Raw genomic sequence first — 23330 nt, forward strand, 5'->3', positions numbered from 1 at the left:
ACAATAAATAAGATCTCAACAGGAAGCCATTCAGAGGTATTTTGGTGTGATCAGGGATCATAGTCTCTAATATTTCATAAGACTCAGCTGGCCCAAGCTGGGGACAGACTTACAGTTAATGAACATACAATGTAATAAAAACTCTTTAGAGAATAATGTAAGGCTAATTTAAATTATAGATGAGATTTTAAAAGCAATTATTTATCTCTATAATTCATTAAAACATATAAAAACACTTGTAAAATAAACTGATATGCTGTTGTTGATGACTTTTGCCCAGAATGGTCTGTTCACAGGTACAAAATAGAGGTAGGAGGGAAATGGTTACACATGAGTATGAAATGAATGAATGATTAATTCATAGGGTATGTAAAATTATATTAGTGTATCAAGAATTTTATCATATTATTTAGAGCTGGACATGTTGCTTATACTTATGTATAATTGTTTGAACTGTAGAAAGTGGAACCTTCAGGTAGCTGGAAATTGTACTGAACGATGAACCGGACTTGCAGAGGTCAATAATTCTCTCCCTGATATCTTTAGACTTTCCATGGTGTCACAAAAGCAAGCAGCGTGTTTTAGGTGGCGCCTTCTTACAATAAAAAAGCCAAATAAACATAATTTATGTTAGGCTTACTTGGGAGAATTGTTCTTCATTACTTTCTTCAAAGTCGGAACTTTACCTGCAAAGATAACTGTCTGAACAAAAGGGGAAAGCTCAGATGATTATTTTATGGCTTTGAAAGCTTCTGACAGAAGAGGTTTAGTTTAATTTAAAGTCAAATAGTAAGAGAAAATATTCTGTTTACTAATATAAGACAATTTAAAATAATTTTTAAGATGCTGCTCATAAAAATATAAGAAAATCAGAACCGGGCTCAGCCCCCCAATGTTTTAAGATAATAACACCGCCCCTGCATTAACAGTAGCCCACACGTCTACACCCCTGTAATTTCTTCAAATTCTTATCTGACGCAACCTAAAAGTGAATCCTGAGCAACTTTTTTTTTTCTTCCTTTTTTTTAAAATCTAGAACCGGTGTACAGTCATGATGATGCGGCTGCCGCAGGCGGAGTCAGCCGCTGGCCTGAGCCCTCTCTCTGAGCCTCTGTCTGGCTGGCTGCTGTCCTGTCATCGCTCTGGGTGTGGTTTTTTCTTTGCAGCAGGGGTACCGTTAGCAGGAAATCAAGCTCCCAGTTCGCTTTACTTAAACGCGAAACAAAGAGAAACCTTCCCTGGAGCGCAGCTTTGAAAAGAAAAGGGGGAAAAAAGCGTTTCGTAGTTTAGCTAGAAGTATCCCCAACCCGGGAGGGCGTTTAGTTGGTGCCGTTGTTCTGATGGGAAAAAGTTTTCTAGACTAGCCAGCCGAATTAAGAAGTTTTAAGGAAAATCTGTGCAGGAGGTAAAAGACCGGAAAGATGCCGAAAACGGTAAGAGCGAACACAACAAAAATATTGGAATATCTTAATTTTCTCATCTTTCTGGTTTGTTCTTTTCTCAAACAATGTGAGAACCCGTTTTAAACTGATAATCCGCGTTCACACAGAAGTGAGTTAGTGGGAAGTTAGAGGTGTTTTATAGCATCCTTTGAAACTCAGCGGAGGGTCGCTGTCTGCGCTGCTGTCCGTTAAACGTGTGTGCGCTTGCGCGCTGCTGCCCCGTCGGCTCCCTAAAATTAGCGCCTTAAAATTAATCCCTTCAGTTCGCCGTTTGCTCTTCAAACTTCATCAAAACACCTCACTGTAAACTCACCTCCGCGCACACAGACCCAGATATTCAGCTTTGTTTTCAGTGGGGCTTCAGCGGAAGTGTGGCCTGCTGCCGTAGCGAGCCGAGCCGAGCCGAGCTGTGCTGAGCTAGCCCTTCTTTTTCCAAGGCCTCTTTATTTAGTTGGCTCCAACAAGGAGGGATTTGAACTGTCACTCAGGCCAGCTGTGCTGCCCAAAATCCGGGGCGACTAAAAGGCGAGCTTACATATGTTTTGGGTTGGGAAACGAGACAATCAAAGGTGTGAATGATGAGCTGAGACTGAGGAACTTGAGCCCTGAAATCTGTGTTGGTGCTGGTCATGTTCTGGACAAAGAAAAGCAAGGGGGGCCACCACAATGACAATGCCTGCTCGTCACTGGCTGACACAGCTTAATGTGGTTTCTAACACATCCAATCTATGCCATCATGGCACCTGATCCATTTCAACTGTTGGTCTTGTTTCGTTAAAAAAAATACTTTAATTATGAAAATAAAAGGCGTTGGACTAAAATATTCATATTGACAGTCAGACTTAAGAACGAACTTACTGCTCGTAAAAAACATGACCAATGAGATAAAGATGATCAGCCTACAGGAAAATTGAGACTTCACTCTTAATATTCCAGTTCATGATAGTGAATTATACATGATAGGATAGTTCGAATTGGGCATAGGTCGGTTTCCTGAATCAAGTCAAATAAAGATCCAGAGAAGTTACAGTTTCAGAACCACTAACATTTTCCATCTTAAGGTTCCTGCAGCTTAATGAGATGGTAGAGAAAGTGCAGGAGTGACCAGAGTTTCTTCTTCTGCTGTATGGAACACAAAGTGGCGTATCTGTCCATCCCCCACTTGTTTCTGTACACTGCTGGTAAACTGGCCGAAAGAAAGCTCAAACATACTTCATTGGGTGGTTGCCGGATTCAAAGTATACCGACAGTTAAAAAGGTAACTGGTTCAAAAGCGCAAAAAATTTCCATCATACCGTGCCTACAGTTTAGAGAGCTTTTAATGAGATGCTGGAGAAAGTGACGAAGTGAGTTTTTTTTGTACAGCTGTACAGAGCATAGAGTAATGCTGCCGTCCCTCACATGTTGTTGCACACTGTTAGTTCGCTGGCTAAATGAAGGCTACTACAGTTCTCTCTTGCTTACAAGAAAGCTAATATTATGAGTGGCACCAAGTTGGCAAGCTACAGGTGTTCTAGGAGGTGACTAGAGACTGTACTGAAGCAGACAGCCCAACTAATTAACCTGCTGGTATCAGCTGTTCTACTTGTGTTACTCTATAAAAACCATGAAGAGAAATGTAATATTCTGTGCGATAAGCTCATTATAATATATTGTTCATTATAATAACTTAGATTTTAGCAGCAGCTGAAATAACTGTTGCTTTTCCCCTAAAAGCAGATATATCATCTTCTACATTTTTGTGTTAAATCTTTAAGTAAACACTTTGATATGGTGAACCCTGCTAGTTTTACTGCAGGTTGTTATACCTTGAAAATCTCTTACTGGCCCAGGAAAAGTCCTCATACAGTCAGCCATTTTCTTTCACCTATGCTCGGGCCAGTAGGAGATTCTCAGTGTATGATAAGCTTGAGTAAAAAGACTATGTTATAACAGTGTTAACGCAAAAACAAAAGTGTATAACACAATTCAACTGATTTTATTTAATTTAGTTGTCTTTATCTGGAGACTAAAGAAAAATATAAGATAGTTCGTAGTTGTGCAGCATATCACACCTTTATGTTGATCTGCTCTTTTTAGAGTGACACAAGTATAATAAGGTGATATCAGCTGGTTAATGAGTTGGGGTATCAGCCTTGATAGCTAGCCTGCATTCCGCTGCTTTACAGACTTGCCATTCGTAGCTTATGGACTTGTCTTGAAGAGAAGTATAGTAGCCTTATTTCAGCCATTTAACCGGCAGTAAGCAGCAACAGGTGGAGGATGGGAGAGCTGTGTCACTCTGTTTTCCATAAGCCTGCACTTCCTCCATCATCTCATTGAAATGACTTTAAAGCATAAAAATACTATAGCGGAAAATGTAAGTGGTATTGAAACCATAACTGTTAAAATCTTGTTATAAATTGATACCGGTAACTGGCCCATGCATAAAGCCAATACTTTTAGAAGTTTTAAATGCCCCGTTTCTCACTCAGTTTCATAAAATAAACATGTGGAACATTTCCAAGCAGAACTTCAGTACAAATAACTCCAATTACTGTACCTGCTCTCTTCCTGTAGCATTGTTTCTGCTAGAACTTCCTCCACGTTTTTTTTCTATTTGGCACCCAGAATAAAATGTTAGGCGTTGTTGCCTCTGACATCAGCTCTGCACACTTATTTTTATCTATCTGTGCTTAAGCTGTAAAAAACGGATACATATGAGTTATTAATGCCTTTTGTCAGTAAATAAGCATATTAATACTTAACAAAAGAAAATTACTGCGCTCAAAACTGTATATTTTTGAAGCGGTCCTTTATTTATTTGAATCAAACTGGATTTGTGTGAGTTCTTTCTCAACCTTAACGTTCATATTTTCTGTACCACACACAGAAGAAACTCTTTTCACACGTCTTTACTTATTTCCTGTCAGGTATTGTTACCCTTTACCTAGTGTCACTCTTTATGTGCAGGTACAACAGTGGCTATTTGAGAGTCACTCTCAGTTCATGAGCACAGAGAAAGTTCTGCTGTCATGCAGAAGCTGTAGGGTGTGTGCAATAAAGAGGCAAAAAGCGGAAACTAGCGCAGGACAGAAGAGGAAGCAGTGGGATTTTCCTAAATTAAAGAGTCGTTTGGCTTTGTGGTTTTATTAAAACTAGGGGTGGGGGGGTTTGAGTTCCATTTGTGCAGATGCAGTGAAATCAACATGAAGAGGGGATTTAACTCCTACGTCTGTCTGCTTTTTGTGAAACTCAGTGAAACCAGCATGTAAATATTGGCCTGACAAAGTGAATGAAGAAAGGGAAGTTAGATGCATATAATTTAGCAGATGTCCTGAAGCTAGAGAAAGCTATGCTCTCAACTGAAAAAAATGCATGTTAATTTGGTGCTGTAGTAGTTCAGATCCCATTTGTGTTTTACTAAACTCAGTGTTTAAGTAACTTTAGAAAAGCGAAATGTTTCAAAATAGGATAAATTTTTTCTTTGCTGGACTGCTCCTGGTCGTGCTTCAATTTCCCAAGGAAGTGATGTTGTGACTCAAGGTTTCTGCACTTACATCAGTTCCTTTCTGGTAATTTCCTCGCCTGCAGCCTTATATGGACTTTCACATCACGGTCTGGCTGTTCTCCACCCTGCTTACCCCTGCGTCGTCTTCAGTTGCCAGGCCCCACTTTAGATTGTAGTATTACAGTGCAACAAGTACAAAAGTTCCTGCATTCCTACTTTATCAAATTTTATGACCTAATTTAGCTGTATTTTATTACAGCGACTGCCCTAAAGGGATACTTAATGCTGTTGAGTAACTATTGTACTAAATTAGAGTTAAGGAACTCTGATTCACATTTTTACTAATTTTACATAAATATTAAAAAAGACCTTTTAATGCTTAAGAGCTCAGCTAATAAAAAAAAAATAAATAAAAAAAAAAAAATCAGTAGTATGCTTTCTTATTCTTCTACCTGATAAGTTGATGTTTGATCCGTAATATCCTCCATATAGAAACACAGAACCACTTTTATTGTTATTATAACACGGAGCCTGAGCATAACTTACCATTTTAAGCCCTTATGTAGAAATCAGGACAGAAGAAGTTTGCTTCTTTTTGAAGCACCCAGACCTTTAACAAGTGTGTCTATGGCAACATGGTGAATGGAAAGAGCTGGAGGTATGCAAGCAGGAGATTAAATGGGTCTGTAGTGCACATAGCTGAGGAGATTAGGACAGGGTAGAAGCAAAATTGGTGGACAAAATATAATCAAAAGCTGGGGAGTGTTTACACAAATAGCCTGGTTTATATTTTTTGCTGGGAAGCCGTGAGAACATCACATTTCAGAGAGTAAGTACAGTTTTATATGATTATGTTTACTTTTTTTAAAGCAGCTGTTTTATTCAAAACAAGTCATGTTTGTTTTTAGCTGAAGTGCTCTCAGTGCCTTGCCGTACAATAAATAAACTGCTACTGGAGAGTCTCATAGATGTTGCAGTGACACGTGACATTATTATGTTATTATTTAGGGCTCTTTACAATAAGGGTTTCTGGTACATCATGTTATGAAACTCCGCCACAAAAAATGACATCAGCATCAGTAAGCTATGTTCAGTATATGGATAATGACATAAAATGAAGGTAGATGAGTATGAGGTTTTTTTTCTAACAACCCTTAGCTGCTAAAGTAAAGCAGTTACGTTTTGGCACAATCCAACTAGGAACTGGTGTTTCTGACAACTGGTGCTGCTGATAATGTACAAAATTAAGCAAGATTTAGGAGGTGGAGTAGGTAGAAACTATTAAAAATGTGTTGAAAATGTAGAACTGAGAACACATACACACCCTTTATAACTGTAACAGTTCCTTCAGCAAAGGCAAAGAATTTGAATGCTATTAAAATCACAGGATAAAATTAGGTACTAAGGAGTTTTATTTTTTACATCATCAATTTGTAAACAACTAAATGTAGGGATCCACCGGTCAGAGTTTTACATTCAATTTCCAATCTCAGATTTTTGGAAAAGCTGTGAAGTGTTGATGCTAATTTTAGCCCATTTAGATGTTTCTCTACAACACAGGAAGATATAAGAACAGCACTGGTCATTTATGTTAGGAACACAGGCGGCGTCACACTGTGTGAGAGAGCAGTCACTGTAAAACAGGGATTTACCCATTTAAAACTAAGAGAAAACCGTGTTCTGGGGAGAGCTTGAAGTACAGCTGCTGAAACCTTCTCATCAAAAAGAAGTCAGTTGAGGTGGTTCAGGCATCTGATCAGGATGCCTCCTGGGCACATCCCTTTGAAAGTTTTCCAAGCCCGTCCTACTGGGATGAGACTCCGGGGAAGACCCAGAAGTTGCAGGAGGGATTATCTATGGATGGATGGATGGATTGTCTATTTGGGGTTTGCAAACATTATTATTACACCATTTCTAATTATGGTAATTCTTTCCCCTTACAATGAGAAATGATACGATCATCGCACACCTCCAGTTAGCATTACTTACTGGGAACATCAGTGGGTATGCATATTCTTTAGAAAATGCAGACCCTTACTTCATCTCTGAGATTTCCAAAACTCTGCATGTTCCATGACAGACAGATTATAGAAGAAAATTCAAATGGATAAAACAGCGGATATCTGCCGTAATGCATTCAGCCTTTGTGGTATCTGTTGAAGTTGTGACTCGGCAACTTCTTTTAATATATGAAAAAGGTGGGGGAAAAAACTGCAGGTGTATGAAGTTGCAGTGGCATGACCAGTACCTATTTCTGTCCAGCTTTCTGTTGTAGCAGCCTGAATAAACCGCTGACATGTATTGACAGAAACCACATTTTGCTAATACATTGCTTTTTACACCTTTAGTGCTTCCTCTGACTTCATTAAACTCTCAGTGATATTGAAAATAGCTAAGTGTGACTCTTCAGAGTGATGTTGTTAGAGCAAACAGTTAGCACATTGGTATGGTGCGTTCACTTATCAGAAAAACATTGTATTTTTACGTTTTGGGCGGTTAGGGCTAGTCAAGCTGAATGGCATTGACTGCGGTCACCAGCACATCTCTACAGTAACACGTTGCCAGATGGACAACAGATACACTGGGAGTTGAGTTTTTGTTATAAGCAAAAGTTCAGTTTTATAGTGCTTGTGTCATTTTACAGCAGTTGTATTGTTGTGTGGTCTGTTGCTTTGACAGAAACCTCATCCTTTTCTCTTATCGACCTGTTTTAGTTTAAGCGTAGTCATCAGATGTAAGACTAATCAACATAAGGTACTACAGTAATTTGATTGATGTTTTAACTGAAAATATAATAAATAGTGTTTTACATCAGTAGTTTTCTCTAATTGTTTGCTGCAAATGCTGAAATTAATGATTGTACCAGCTCTGATCTAAATTGTAATTTTGTTGCTCACTTCTATGACTTCATATAACTTCCACTTCCTGGTTGAGCTGTGCTCCCATTTTAAAATAACCATTCCACCTGACTGAATGAAATAAGAAATTCACATTTTTAGTTAAGCTGAAATAAAGTGGTCTATCTGTTTTACAAGTAATCCTATTGTTAAGGAGTTGCTGGGGTCAGGTCGACCTTGTGTGACTGTTACAGATGGCCTGACTCAGGCACGAAATGACCCATATTTTCCACCCGTCAGAAGTTCATGCATTTCAGACTCAGTGTTGAGGACATGCTGCTATGTGACCCGAAAGAAGCGTCAGTCACATGAATTTCACTGCAGTCGGTGAACGGATTGGTTTTTTCTGGTTTTCCAAAGGCACTTATTGTTATCTTATTTGTTGGCTTGGCATGAGTTCAAAGGGTTGTGGTTGTGAACCACACAGTGAGAATGCTTTGCAGCCAACATTGAATCCAGAGATATCAAGAGTGAACCATAAATTTTAATCTTCAGAGTGTTTTTTGTGAAAGATTTGAATGGATCTTTGTAGATAGACTGTTCAATCAAAAAACATCTTCCATCAGAGTTTTTGCTCTGCTCTGCATCTTTAAATCGTCCGGTTTCTTTTGGTAGTTTTGCTTCTACTTCCTGGCAGCGTGACGAGAGGTTTTTTCCACTGTTCACCTTCACATGAACTTGACTCATTCATGGTCCTCCTCCTGCTATCAGAACCTCATCATTCCAACAGCATTTTTAGACTCTGCAGAGAATATCTGCCATGTATTACAATTGGATAGGCCTAAAGGAATCCGATTTGATGTTTGCTGTAGTTTTTTGGGTGCTGATGTGACAGTGTTATTGTCGCTAAAACCATGCTACTAATCACAGTTTGTGTGGACTCCTGTTTTTTGTCGTTGATAGTTTTGTTTATTATTTCAACTTCTCTTTTTTAAATTTATAAACAATGATTTACAGTTATTTTCTGTTACCTTCCAATGAATAGAAGTTGCTCTGCAAAAACGTGTGGTTTTTTGTGACGCCATACAATGAGGGTAATAAAAATTGACAGAAGTATAAAATTCCTAACTATCTGTATCACAATCATGAAATTAGATTTCAGCCCTAACAAGTGCAGGTGAATTTTATACATTATTATTATTTTCATTCTGTACACCTTAGCATGTTAGCCATTAGCATAGCTTGAAAACACATAGATGCTAACAGAAATGTTAGCTGAAGCTGAAATTGAGACTTCTCTTGTTACTTCTCTTAATACGAATACAAGCTAGCATTAGCACTGCAGCACAGCTAGCTGCCACAGGAAATTTGAAAAGTAGCCCCCATGAACTATGGCTTTAAAAGTTGCTGGATTTTTTTATTGCTTTTTGTAATGTGGCTACAATTTAGGCTGTATAAATATGCAGTTGTTTAGTTGTTTTCGGTATTGTTTTTAATTTTAGCTAATAAGAGCCAATATAAAAATTTAACCAGCAATGAGCCAAATGCTGCCAGTGGTATGCAGCTAGGAGCAAATATACAGAAAAATCTGTTGTCTGTTTTTAAATCAAGGTTTCTTCTGGTTCTTGAAATCTTAAAATCAAAATCTTAAATTTAGTCCTTTAAATTATAGTCTGCAAAAAATCTTTATTATGTCCAGAGTTTTCATTAGAGGCCTGACATTTCATGTAGCTTCAGGTTATATTTGTAAGTCAGTTGCTTTCATTTGCGTTTTATGTTTTTTGTGTGTGAATGTTTTGGCACTAACAGCGATCATTTGTACCGTATAGGGATCTGGCTAAGGAAATAGGGGGTGTTTCCGCTGTGACAATCTATAAGGCTTTCAATGCAGGGCAGCAAACAGCGCTATTAAAGGGAATTAATCGCCCAACATTCAGTCTTTTCGACATAACCTGCTAAATAATTTGTTTAGGAAACTGGTTTATTGTGTCTGTAGGGATTAGAAATCGAATCGTTCCTGTATATCATTTCTGTAATGTAAAATGTTTGAATTCTACAATCAAATCTAAAAAAAATCAACCAATTCTGTTCAAATACAGCATTTTCAGGTTGTTGCCCTTTAGGAACCTTAAGAACAGCTACACATGCAATAATGAAGCCACTAATGATCAATTACAACTTTATTTGTTTCCATGGACATTTAAAAAGAAGCCATAGAAACCTAGCACATGGATCTGAGGGTGGGGTTTTTTTCCAACTGAGGGTTAATAATAGCCTCTGAAGTGTTTTTGAGTTCAGGCCATAAGAGACACACCCAAAGCAGGCAGAAAATTTAGAAGCATAGTTCCTTTTTCATGCAAGATTAACCATTCTGACTCCGGAAATGAAACTACTCGGTCGCCATCAGGGTGGTGGTGAGCTGAATTATTATTTGCACTAAACAAAAACAAAAAAAAGTTGTTCAGCCGCATTAAGGAGGTATTGGTTAGCTTTTCTACAAATTAATGACTCCATCTTGCTGTGTTGTAGCTGAGTATAGGCTCAGCTTAAAGGTTTCAGTGTGAAGTCTTAACTACAGCAGATGACAGGAAGTGGCAGAGGGGAAAGTGTCCTGAGCAGTAAAATGGGGTCTTGCTGACATGACTGGGAAAGAACGCAACTCTAATCGAGGCCCAGCAACTGGGAAATAGTGCACACCATTGTTGTTCATGGCAGGCGTGGGCCTCTGTCTGCACAGTTATTTCCCAATAGGCATGCATGCTGCTGTTCAAATCTTCCCTAACAGTAACAGATTCCTGCCTAGTCAGCTTACTAACCACATAATCATTTTTAACTCTGGATTACCTTTTTTGAGTGATACTAAAAGATTAAATACATGCACTCAACTGTCGACACAATCATTTGATATAGAAAAATTTCTCTAAACTATTGAGTTTTCTACCCGAAGAGATAATCAACCCCACTTTTCAGTAATAACTGTGCTCATGCACTGCTTTAAAAGAGCAGAGAGTTTAGCGGCGCGCAGGTTTTGTTGATACATGACAGGATGTAGACGACTCTCATGAGAGATCAGTGTTTAGCCGTCTTGCCTCACACGGCCTAGCCTCCAGAGGATGTGGTTACTTCCTGTAGATAAGTTCTTCAGTGAGACCGAGCCAGACTGGCAACGTTTGTCAGTGCAGTGTGGATCCACGAGGCACTGAATTCTACTCATTTTCAGTCAAAGAACAATACGGAAAGAATATGGAGGTGGCGGCCTCATTTCAACTACCTTGTGTTGTTTTAAGACTCAGCATATTTAGAAGGTTTGCTAAATTATATGGTTGCAGTTTTTTTCTCTGTGTTGTCAGCTTCTTCTAAAACGTATTGTTTTGAAAAAATGTATCATTTCTATGTCCAGGAGTACACAGCTTTATAAAAAGATTTTTGAACGTTCTCAGATTTGCAGAGTTTCTAATGGAAATTTTAAACCGTTGATGTGATAAATATAGAAATCCGTTATCTTTTTTATTTAGTTATACCTCCATCACACTGTTGCACATCAGCCTTGGGATTCTATGGTGTCAAGAAAGCATGGCCTCAGAGCCGTCTCAAGGTTGTACCGGGCACTAGGTACCTTTTAAATGGGTGCCCACTTCCAGTTAAACTGATCATTCACCAGGAATTTATGCATTCTTTGTTCACCACAATTAGTTTTAAATTTAACCACTGAGCCAACAATGAATTCCTGGAAGGAAGTTTTCAGATTTCTTTTGAAAAGTTATCTTGCCTGCATTAGATAACACTTTTAGTGTTTTATTTTGTATAAATGGATTTGATTTTCTCTTTATTTAATCTAGTAAGTTGACGGAACAGTTCTTTTTATGTGTTTGTCCTATGAAATGTGAGGGTCCCTATGCAGCCGCATGTGCCACTTGTTCCTTGGGCTGGCTCTGTGTGGCTTTAAGAAAATAAGGCACCATATCTAAACACATAATATGAAATGGCAAAATAGCAATGATAGGTAAAAAGATTATCTATCTATCTCTTGCTACGCTATGCAGATGCTCTGTCTGGATTGTTGACAGTTCACTCACCTGATCATGCTGAATACTTAGATTGGCTGCCGTGACAATGGAGTTAGACCTATTTTCTGATTAACTCAGCTAATAATTATTATATTACATTATTACTAGATTAGATGATTATCTCAGCTTAAAATGGTCCAGCGACCACTACGTATGGCAAACAAAGAGACTGTGACATAACAGCAAAAGCAACAAAGTAACTCTTTATCCCAGTACAAACACAATTTAACAGTGTTTCATAAAATACAATTTATTCAAGGCTAATACGTTTTTAAAAATGCCAACATACTGGGCAGGACATGATACGTCTTAGCTCTTAACATCGTCACTCGCTGTCCTACCTGTTCTTATACTAAGAATCTCAGTCAGCTTTGAGATATGAGTAAAACGCTTTAAATCTGTCAATTATGATGTCTGTTATCTGTGTCTACATAAAAGGTTGATTTTTTTTTTCTTGTATTTTCTTTTTTCATGCAGACGAGTGTGCGAGTTACCACGATGGATGCTGAACTGGAGTTTGCCATTCAGCCCAACACAACAGGGAAGCAGCTCTTTGACCAGGTATGATAAACCTCTTCTTATGACCAGCACAGAGAACCTATACTCACGAACTAACTGGCTTACTTTTCCCTGATGTTAATACATGAGTGGTTAGAGTTGTTTGTCCCGGTATTATTAATTAAGTCACATCTAAAACTAAAGCTGTGAGACAGCAGTTGTGAGGCTGCTTTTTATTTTCCATGGTGGTGTAGTTATCACAGTGATGATAGCGGTGGCTATTTTTATTTCCAGCAATCTACTGATTGCAATCTTGATTTTTTGAAATTATTTGGCTAACCATACAAAATAGGATTAAAAGCTTTTCTTTTAAATGACTTATTGCAGCCTAAACCAAACATCACACAATAACATGACAAATGCAATATTTTTTATTTGTTTTTCAGATAAAAGTGCTTTAAAACCAGACAGACAGATAATAATGTTTAACACAGAGAAAATCTAGAAAATCAAATAATGCATTTTGTTTTACAAGACTAAAGTATATTGAGAGATGGGAATATCTGTGGCTCTCAGTGACTGACGATACACATACTTGGTTCTTAGATGTTTCCAGTAGGGATGCACGATATATCGGCCATGACATCGGTATTGGTCGATTTTAGTAATTTCTTAACATATCGGTGTCGGTCCGATAAGTAAAACTGGGCCGATATTAATAACAGACATTAGTACCATCTTGTTGCTGTTTGTGTATGTGTTTCTGGAGGGGGAGGGGGTTGGCCATGTCGTATTTGTTTGGGCATGTGGCAGTGATGGTGATGAAATTACCAGAATACCAGATATCAGTATCGGCCTGAATCTTTATATCGGTGCATCCCTAGTTTCCAGCAAGAAATATTAAATCACAGAAAAAACATTCATGTGGCTAAATCCATTGGCCACATTATAAGGTACATCTTGCTTGTAGTGCTTTAATTTGTCATGGCATAGATCTGATCCACCATGTTCCAAATGTGCTCTGTTGGACTGAGATCTGGTGAGTGTGGAAGCCTTTGGCGTTCAAAGAACACATTCAAGAAACCAGTTTGAGATGGTTTGGGCTTTGTGACACAGTGCATTATCCTGCTGGAGGTAACCATAAGAAGATTTGGACAACTGTGGTAAAAAAGGGATGGACATTTTCAGCAACAATCAGGCTGTGGTGTTTATACAATGTTTTTAGTTGGTAGCAAGAGGTCCACACCATTACACCACCAGTGGCCTGAACCATTGATCAAGACAGAATCTATCAATGCTTCCATGCTGTTACAGCAAACACTAACCCTACTGTCTGAATGATGCAGCTGATATTGAGACACAACCTTCCTTCCTTCAGTCTCCTGTTGTTTAAGTTTGGTAGTCCTGTGTGCATTGTAGCCTCACTTTTTTTGTTTATAGCTGACAGCAGTGGTAGCTGGGGTGGTCTTCTGCAGCTGTAGCCCATTTGTTTCAAGGTTCAACGTGTCATGTGCTTGTCTGCATTCCTTAGTTGAACTCAGTGGAAAATGTGATATTCACCACGTCTAGATTCCTAAATGCATGCCTTTTTTTTACATGTGGGAGGAAACTAGAACATTAAGAGAAGGATCACACAGTAACAGGTTATCCCAACCAGAAACCTTGTTTGTGTCGACTGATTTTCCCTTTTTTGATGTTTAAGGTGGTAAAGACCATTGGACTGAGAGAGGTTTGGTACTTCGGACTCCAATACCAGGATACAAAGGGTTTCTCTACTTGGCTGAAGCTCAATAAGAAGGTGAGCTCTTTTTTTTCATACTACCCTGTATGGTAACCTCAGAGGCAAACCCTCCACTTCTGATCTTGTCTTTTATTTTAGGTGACAGCCCAGGATGTCAGGAAGGAAAACCCGCTGCTTTTCAAGTTCCGTGGAAAGTTCTTCCCTGAGGACGTTACGGAGGAGCTGATCCAGGATGCCACACAGCGGCTCTTCTTCCTGCAGGTGAAGGAGGCCATCCTAAACGACGACATCTACTGCCCCCCAGAGACTGCGGTGCTCCTGGCCTCCTACTCCGTGCAGGCTAAGTTCGGTGACTACAACAAGGAACTGCACACGTCAGGCTACCTGAACAGTGAAAATCTGCTCCCTCAGAGGTAAGGCAGGGTTTTTTTTCTCAGTCATAACATCAATCTGGCTGTTTATGTTAGTGCTCTGAATGACGCACGAGAGTTTTGTGTTCCCAGAGTTCTGGATCAGCATAAACTCAACAAGGAGCAATGGGAGGAGAGGATTCAAGTGTGGCATGAAGAACACAAAAGCATGATGAGGTAATTCATGCTTGCTTCAGCTTTTACCAAATGCAGTTTAAAGACATTCTTTTACACATTATTTCACCATGATTGCTCCTTGCATGATTGGTCAATAAAAAGGAGAGTGGGTTAAGTCTGTTCAGCTACAGTAAAAATGTGACCTGTATTTATTTACGTATAACTGGAGCATGCTAGCTTAAGCTCAGTTTGCTGATCAGGGTCAGGCAGTTTACAGAGCTTCCTTTTAAACCCAGACCTTTTGGCCCTGTGAGCTTCTCAATGAGTCTCTGAAGCGTGAAGAAGAGCTAACCCTCATTTGTCCACAGAGAGGAGTCCATGATGGAGTACCTGAAAATCGCCCAGGACCTGGAGATGTATGGAGTCAACTACTTCAACATCAAGAATAAGAAAGGAACTGATCTGTGGCTCGGAGTGGACGCTCTGGGTCTCAACATTTATGAACAAAATGACAAGTAAGTCATTTCACAAGTTTGCCTCTTGGTTTGGGCTTTATTTGTTTAAAAAGGAGCAGGTCGAATAATTTTACATACATTATATCTGATGTTTTCAGGTAATCTTATCAGGTAGAATCATTGCAAAAAAAAAGAATAATAGCCAAAAATGTAACTTAACCATGTCTACACACTTACCCCAGGCAAAGTTGTGTAAAAGACCTAACAATAAATACATTTTCTTATGGAGGCAGTACCATCTCTCACCTCTCTGTAAAATGTAGAAGAATTCAGTCTGTATTTTGAGTACATGAGACATTTCTCAAGCTTGGAGAACACAAGGAAACCTCACAGGTTTATGATAATTTCTGGACCTATTAAGATCATTTTACATTCAGCTTTCTAGAATGACAATGTCTTTCCAATTCTGTAAAGAGAATTGGGTTTTAATGTCAGATAATTGTTTTACCCCAGGGAAACAGAAAGTAATGGCTTACTTATCAACCCTTACTACACACTAATGCATTTAAATAAAGTATAACTTAAATGCTTTAGTTATTTTTTTTAATTATATTATTATATTATAGTTTTATTATAGTAATGGGGGTGTGGAGTAGTAAGTGTTGAATTTGTACAACAAATAAATGTGGAGGGTCCTATACATGTATTTTATTTCTTCTCACATTCCACCTAAAACCTTTGTGAGTAAATAGTCTATAATAGTTGTATAAACATCTCATCACTAAGTGTATTCTAAAGATTAAACATTTCACAAACCATAATTTTTGGTGCACTCAGTAAAGTGCGTTTATATAAAGTTTAGGGCCCAACATAACACCTTGAAGGACTCGCCATTTGATGCATTCAAACTGTAAAACTATTTTTTGTGGTTTAACCTCTTCCACTAAGGAAAGGGCTGTCTTCCTTAAGGCTAACTATATTTTAAATGCGCTGTAAGCCAATAAATAGACCAATTCTATCTTTCTGTTCTCTTGTGCAGTTTTTTCTTCCAGTGCTAATTTTAGTTTTTTCACCTTCAACAGAATGACGCCCAAAATTGGATTTCCTTGGAGTGAAATAAGGAACATTTCCTTCAATGACAAGAAGTTTGTCATTAAACCAATTGACAAGAAAGCCCCAGTATGTTTAAGTCTACCAAACATCTTTTGATTTTTTTAATTTCTACATTTGACTTCTAATTAAAATCTTTAACTGTATGTAAACTGTAGGATTTTGTATTCTACGCTCCGAGACTGCGCATCAACAAGCGCATTCTGGCTCTGTGTATGGGCAACCACGAGCTGTATATGCGGCGCCGTAAGCCCGACACCATTGAGGTACAGCAGATGAAGGCCCAGGCTCGGGAGGAGAAGAACCACAAAAAGATGGAGAGGTACGAAGGAACAGATATTGTAGAATTGGACAACATAAATTCATAATTAAACAGTTTATTTGTTATAAAAATTGCGCTTAGTGAGGCCCTGGATCTTGGTCCATGTGGGAATTTTCTTCATCATACATAAGTATTTAAGGAAATAAAACTATGGTGAAAATTTGACATACCTTCTCCTGTTTCCCTTAGAGCTCTGTTAGAGAATGAAAAGAGGAAAAGAGAGGTTGCAGAAAAAGAGAAGGAAAAGATTGAAAAAGAGAAAGAGGAGCTGATGGAGAGATTAAAGCAGATTGAGGATCAGACCAGAAGAGCCCAACAAGGTGGGTAACATTTCGGCAACCAAGTAAAACCTGTTGTACTATAATCAGTCAAGTCATGTTTGTTTTACATGGGAGTTACCTTTAATTTTGTTTGTGTGCACAGAGCTGGAGGAGCAGACTCAGAGGGCTCTAGAGCTGGAGCAGGAGAGGAAGCGTTCTCAGGAGGATGCCGAACGTCTGGAGGCTGAGCTGAAGGGAGCTGAGGATGCCAAGATGGCGCTGCTGCAGCAGTCAGAGAACCAGATGAAGAACCAAGAACACCTGGTCAGTTGGAACAGATATGGTGGTACGATGTCTAAAAATTGTCTTAATATTTTCAGTTAGTGGAAAATACAAGATTTTTCATTTTCTTTCAGGCCACAGAGCTGGCTGAATTGACTTCAAAGATCTCTCTTCTGGAGGATGCTAAGAAGAAGAAGGAAGATGAGGCGATAGAGTGGCAGCAGAAGGTGTGGCCCAAATTTGTATATTGCTTTTATGCACATTTGACTTCATTGGTTGCACAATAAATATAAAAAAACAAAATGCTCATTTAGCTTTTAGAGGCAGCTTACATGGTAACCCATCAATTCACATATTTTCTGACACCAATCCAGAACCAGGTCTAAAGAGAACCTCTCCCCCAATCTTTGGCGTGGCAAGTCGCCCTTTAAAAAGCTTTGAATTTTACATTCCAACAACATTTGACACCAATAACATAACATCTTCTGTGCTCAGATGAGTCCATGTTTCACATCACTATAGTGGAAAGATGTCATGTTTCTGTTTTGCCAAAGATGAGAGATCTAGTCTCTTATTAGCTAAAAGACTCTAAGGTAACAGTGTGTGATGGTAAGGAGAAGCATTAGTACCCACCACAAGAGCAATGTCTTTTCCAGGAACTGTTGAGTCATTTGAACAGTACACTAACTAACGTTATTCCACATAGTTTTAATCAGTCTGGCTTGGAAGTGATTGTGCAGCCTGCCTACAGTCAGATTTGTGTCCTGGCTGAGATGGTCAGCAAAGAACCACACATCTTTTCCTTTTTAAATGTGTTAAATGTTTAATAATGACATTCCTATATGTACAATGATAAGCCTAACAAACAGCTCCTTTTCCTCCTTCGATGCCTCTTACCATTGAGCAAAAAAAAGATGTCCTCTAGAGCCACCATGTGGCGAGAGGTGAAAAGGCAGGCATGAAACTAAATCAGCAGCTGCATTCTGCTGCCTAAAATAGTTGATAGTTGACACATTTTTCTGTTACTCCTCTGATTTCTTCAGAGGGGACAAATATACTTGACAAAACAGAAAAGGTATAATACAAACTGTGTTCATTAGTGTGCGTAACAGCTATTTTTTTTCAGTGGATATTAATGATTTGGGAAAACTATTTAATTCTTTATTTTTGCAGGGCCTCTCAAATCACAAACCATTGTTGGATTTTATACGAATTTTTAATCTGTAAAAAAAAGTCAGATCACGTTTGTCTGGTCCTTATATTACAGTTTTAATTTGATTCTACTGTTAAAGAAGCCTTGAAACCAATCCTTTTTTATTTTGTCACAAATACATATCGGTTTCATTGACCTCAAACTGTGTTTTTTAAATTTATATGTTGATGTATAGATAATCTGAAGAAGATCAAGTGCAGTCCAGACTTATTAAAAATTGTGAAAAACCCTTTAAACCTGAAATTGAAGCCATTAATACATATGCTAACTTTAGTTTTGTTAGCAGCTAACAGTTAGCAAGTGGGTGTATTCTTATCGTGTTTAAAAGCCATTCTTATGTTGTTAACGTTTCCTGCCCAAACCACCAAAACATACACAATTTGAAAGTAGAAATGGCTTTATTAATGCTAATGTGACAAAGTGTTGTCAGCCAGCCAGATGACAAGTCCTCGTTGGCCGACTTGGTCAGTACAACTCAAGAACTACTTTGTGTCTTACTTCAAAATATGAGTCTCAAAAATAGACAAATTGTGTTAAGTTCAAAGCACTCATTTATTATCTTGGGCTCATAATATTAGCTTACACTTCAGCAGAGGAAGTCACCCGCTAACAGCAACCTGCTAGCGCTTCATCAGACGGATGTCAATTTGACAAGAAATATTGTGGTGTTTCAAAAACCGAAAATTGCTGTCATCTTGCCTAGTGATTGTTTATTGTCATTTGGAGTTATTTTAAGCTGGTTTTAAACTTGCTTTAGAGAAAATGAAAACAGATGAAACTCCTCTGCATATCACCCACCCAAACAAATCTCAACTTGCAAGTTTAAAAATAAGTAAATAAAAGTTAAAGTGTCTGTAATAAATTAAAATAAACTGATACTTTTCCGATCTCCTTATACTAATCTAGGTTTCCCTCAGCTCTTATTATGATCAAAAACAAGCCCAGCCAGGGCTGTTGGTGGTTTCCAGTCGGTGTGACTACTGTTCTCTATAAGTGGTGGAAATCCTGTTAACTTCTGAACCGTTGCGCCAAGTTTCCATGTTGTGCGTTTTTTGGCTCACATATATTGCAGTTTTAGTCGCTGGCACCTCTATCAGCTCACGTAAACATTCCTTTTTCCTTTGATATTCTCCCATTCACAGACACAAGCACACATAGACAAAGAGAAAGGAAACCCTGTTGCTGTTTGTTTTATGGGGCTATAAATAATCATTATAGCAGGCCTAACATTAATATGATGACACTGAGCCCTGTCCTCTTCTACACATTTTAATTTCTTGTTATCCTCAGGCCACCATGGTCCAGGATGACCTGGAGAAGACCAAAGAAGAGCTTAAGAACAAAGTGATGGCGGCCCATATCCAAGAGCCTCTCAATGCCGAGAATGAACATGACGAGAACGACGAAAGCAGCGCCGAAGCTAGCGCCGAGTTTACGGCTGCGGCCACGTACAAGGACCGCAGCGAAGAGGAGCGAATGACCGAGGCCGAGAAGAATGAACGTCTGCAGAAACATCTACTTGTAAGGCCGGGTTTATATCTCACAATGATATAGGTTAGGTGTAAATGCAACCAAATTATTAGACATTTTCACATTCATATTTTAATAGATACAGAAATTGCTCAGTTTCAATATGTAAAATGTTCAGTAAACGGTTGCAAAATTTTCTTACAGGTTATTTGAAAAGCATTAATCATCATTTTTTTCTAATTGTACTGTTAATTGTGTTTAAGCTTGTAGGTGACCATATTCAGATAGTTTTCATATAGACAAGAAATGTATACAAAAGCGTCAAAGTAAGAAACCGAGGACAAGGCAGCCAAGAAGGCAGCTGATAGTTGCTGAGTAGTAGACATTGCATCCAGTACACCAAACAACCTGAGAAGATAGCAATAATAGAAAAGTCTGCAGCTTTAATGGGAGTGCAAAGGGCAAAGATTTATGTGGCATTTTTTTCAGTGAGTGAAGATGAAGTCAGGGGAAATGTTGTCTGAGAGCAGTAGCTTGGAGACCTAACAAATCAGCACCGTGCCTACTGATTAAAATGATTTCTATGGCCAGCCCAGTCTGATTACAGTTCGCCACGATAATGACTCACCGCTTGTGACAAAAATCGCAATTTCCAAAATATAAATTCTGGTAGCATTTAGGTTGACATTTCTGCTCTAGTTCTGATCAGTATTAATATTATGTGTACAGGCATGCATTAACACTAACCAGAATAGCTCACTTATAGAAAGCTATGCAGTGGTTATGTGAACATAGTGGCAGTGAGTAGAAGCAGCTAAGACTTACTTTTCTACACATATTCAGTCTGTGTTTTACTTGTTTACTTGTGTAATGTAACCTGTCACAGCTTTATTCTAAGGACAATCACACTACTCAGCGTAAGCATACATTTTGTACATACAGAAAAAACCTAAAAGTAGAAAGCATGATATAACAATGCATTTCCTCCACTGGTAAACTTTATGCTTACAAACAACACCACCAATCCCCTCAGTTGTCTGGCTGCTCCCTTAGAGCTATTCCTCTCTCAGCCTTGGAGTTCTTATCTCAAAGCCAAAGCTCCACCATGTTTCCTGCATTGAGGATCTTTGGGAAAAAAAAGTGTTCACTCCATTTTTCTGTTATCAATAAGTTGCCACACCTTCAATGGACATATTACCCTTGAAAAGATCATTTTTGCCAAGAAAACAATCCTTTTTCTGTTTATAACGATAGAACTTGTGCTTTTCCGTACGCTAGGTCCATATATGGTAGTACATTTTCACTTTAGAAGGCGTGGTTTTTAAAGGCTCTTTTTGTGAGAGATGTGTGTTTTAATCATAGTAACAAACATTTCCTGTTAAAGATTTTCAGATACTTTAGTTACATCATGTTAGTTCAAAAGAAAAGATACTTCTTCTAAATTTATTGTGATATTTTGCTGTGTTCAATATTTTTTTCCAGACTCTGAGCTCAGAGTTGGCCAACGCCCGGGACGACACCAAGAAGACGGTGAACGACATCCTCCACGCAGAGAACATGAAAGCGGGACGAGACAAGTACAAGACCCTCAGACAGATCCGGTCAGGCAACACCAAACAGCGTATCGACGAGTTTGAATGCATGTGATGCAATCGGTGGGCGACGCAAAAAGGCCCGCCCACGTCGGGCCCTGCTGCTTGGACTGCAGTCCTGCCTAACTCAAGCTGTTTTTTCTGTACGCAAACAAAATCAGATCAACAACGTGACTTGGCTGCAAAAACACTGCAAATTGTGGAAATATGGATGTGGAAAATTCCAACTGTTTTTATTTCTAAATTAGAATTTCTGACAAGTCACTGGTTGTAAAGGGACATACTGTATTTTGGTATTACATTCCTGATAGCAGGTTTGTGTAGCATATTAACAATGGCCATATGCCTTTATTATGACTTATTGAGCAAAGATCTTTTAGATTCTTTTTATATTTTTGTCACCATTTTATAGAATTAAGGTATAAATTTGGCACTGCTTAAACTCTGGTCTGCAGATATATTTTTGGTGTCTACATGCAACTGTTCCTCTTATCAGGCTGGATTTATTTTTATTATCTTACATAGGGCTTCTCCTCCCCGTTATGCATTCAGTACATACACAGTATGTATCTGTGTCTATGAGAAGCATAATAAAGCAGTATTATTTTTTATTTGTTTGTTTTTGCAGATTCCTTTAATTTCTTATTTGCCTGCATTCAAGGTCTGCCAACTATTTCAAATCAATCATCAGTATTTACAACCGACCCACAATGTGATATTAAAGATTTAAATATCATTTCAAACTTTTGGTCTGTTTTTGTCTCTTTTTTTTCACATGTTTTTTTGCCTATTTCCATAGACATGCCTGTTTTGCAAATTAATGTCTGTGCAGACAAAATTTGATTGGTCAACATAAAACTCCTTTGCAGCAATGTTCAGATTGCCAAGATAGCATGTAAACACAAAAAAGGTAAGGTTAAAATATGACCTCATGCAGCCATGTCTGAATTTCACTCACATTTTTCTGATTTTCTTGAAATTACAAAGTTTTTAACAGATGACTACATTTGAAGTGTATTGTACCATACCTTCAAAAAGTTGGAGTTAATTCCATTTTTAAAGAGGATTTCAAACATTAAAATGCATTTACATAAAAAAACAATAGTTGACATTTTTGTGTGGTTATTGTAACTTCTCAGCTGTGTGTTATAAGACTATTCTCTCAAAATGGCAAAATGCATAAAGTCAAAAAAACTGATATGCGCTGGTAAATTTTAATTCACCTTAAAAAAGTCAAAACAAAATCTGTCTCCTTTTCTGCTTTTGCATGCATATTTTGATATGCTGTATGTATCTAACTACTTTTGTGTGTGTCATAGTATAGATTGTGCAGATGTGATGAATTATGTCTGACACTTTAGAAATTTTTGTACATCGAAAAACACTTGCCAATAGTAAACTTTGTTTAAAATGAGCAGCATTCAGAGCTTGTTAAAGCACAAGTTAATGGCACAAGGTGATGTGTGATGGTGTGTGTCTCTAAAGCCAGATGATTGCACCATGAACAGATATTTGAACCAGGCCAAAATAATTTTCTATAAAACTGAAGAAAAACTTCTTTCTGAAGCAATTTGATAATAAGTTTTATTTTATTCCATGTATGGTATAATTGTTTTCAGAAATAGGCGTTTTGACAAACATATTTACACTTGTGCAAAAATGTATTTTAGTGATAAATGTTTCAGAAAACTTTATTTTCAGAATGTCTTTTGCACAGTGATCTTTTTTTTAAATCTGAGAAGCATTTTCATAAACAGTCTGAATTCTTTCAGAGAAATCTTGTCTTTTATATTTTGATAGATTAGAAAGGTCATACAAATGTAGCTGTTGACACCTTCGTGTAGCTGCAACATTCTCAGGTATGTTCAGTCTGATGGACTTGTAGAAAATAATTGGAAAATGTTACTTTTGAGGATATTTGGTCTTGAGAAACAACGGAAATCTGAACAATTGTAAAACGACATAGTGCTTTGCCCTGGTTTTGGTATTTAGCAACTAATAAAAGTTCTGTGAAAGTGCTGTCT

General features: G+C 38.1%; 1 protein-coding gene across 2 annotated transcripts; it reads left to right on the forward strand.

Annotated features, from left to right (window-relative positions):
• The first annotated feature begins 1114 nt into the window (after positions 1-1114).
• On the forward strand, positions 1115-22049 carry LOC124876536 (moesin-like). Of its 2 annotated transcripts, XM_047379410.1 has the most exons (13): positions 1115-1433; positions 12314-12397; positions 14037-14132; positions 14214-14488; positions 14579-14662; positions 14971-15117; positions 16140-16236; positions 16326-16489; positions 16679-16809; positions 16913-17073; positions 17166-17258; positions 19535-19765; positions 21197-22049. In XM_047379410.1, exons 1-13 carry the CDS (start codon positions 1422-1424, stop codon positions 21359-21361), a joined length of 1740 nt encoding a protein of 579 aa, XP_047235366.1. In that variant the 5' UTR covers positions 1115-1421; the 3' UTR covers positions 21362-22049. The 2 variants fall into 2 exon arrangements, with proteins under 2 accessions (XP_047235366.1, XP_047235367.1); XM_047379411.1 differs by lacking the exons at positions 1115-1433; positions 14037-14132; positions 14214-14488 and having other exon boundaries at positions 12339-12397.
• Positions 22050-23330: the final 1281 nt, after the last annotated feature.

This window comes from Girardinichthys multiradiatus, chromosome 11 (genome assembly GCF_021462225.1).
Source record: "Girardinichthys multiradiatus isolate DD_20200921_A chromosome 11, DD_fGirMul_XY1, whole genome shotgun sequence".
NCBI classification, from domain to species: domain Eukaryota; kingdom Metazoa; phylum Chordata; class Actinopteri; order Cyprinodontiformes; family Goodeidae; genus Girardinichthys; species Girardinichthys multiradiatus.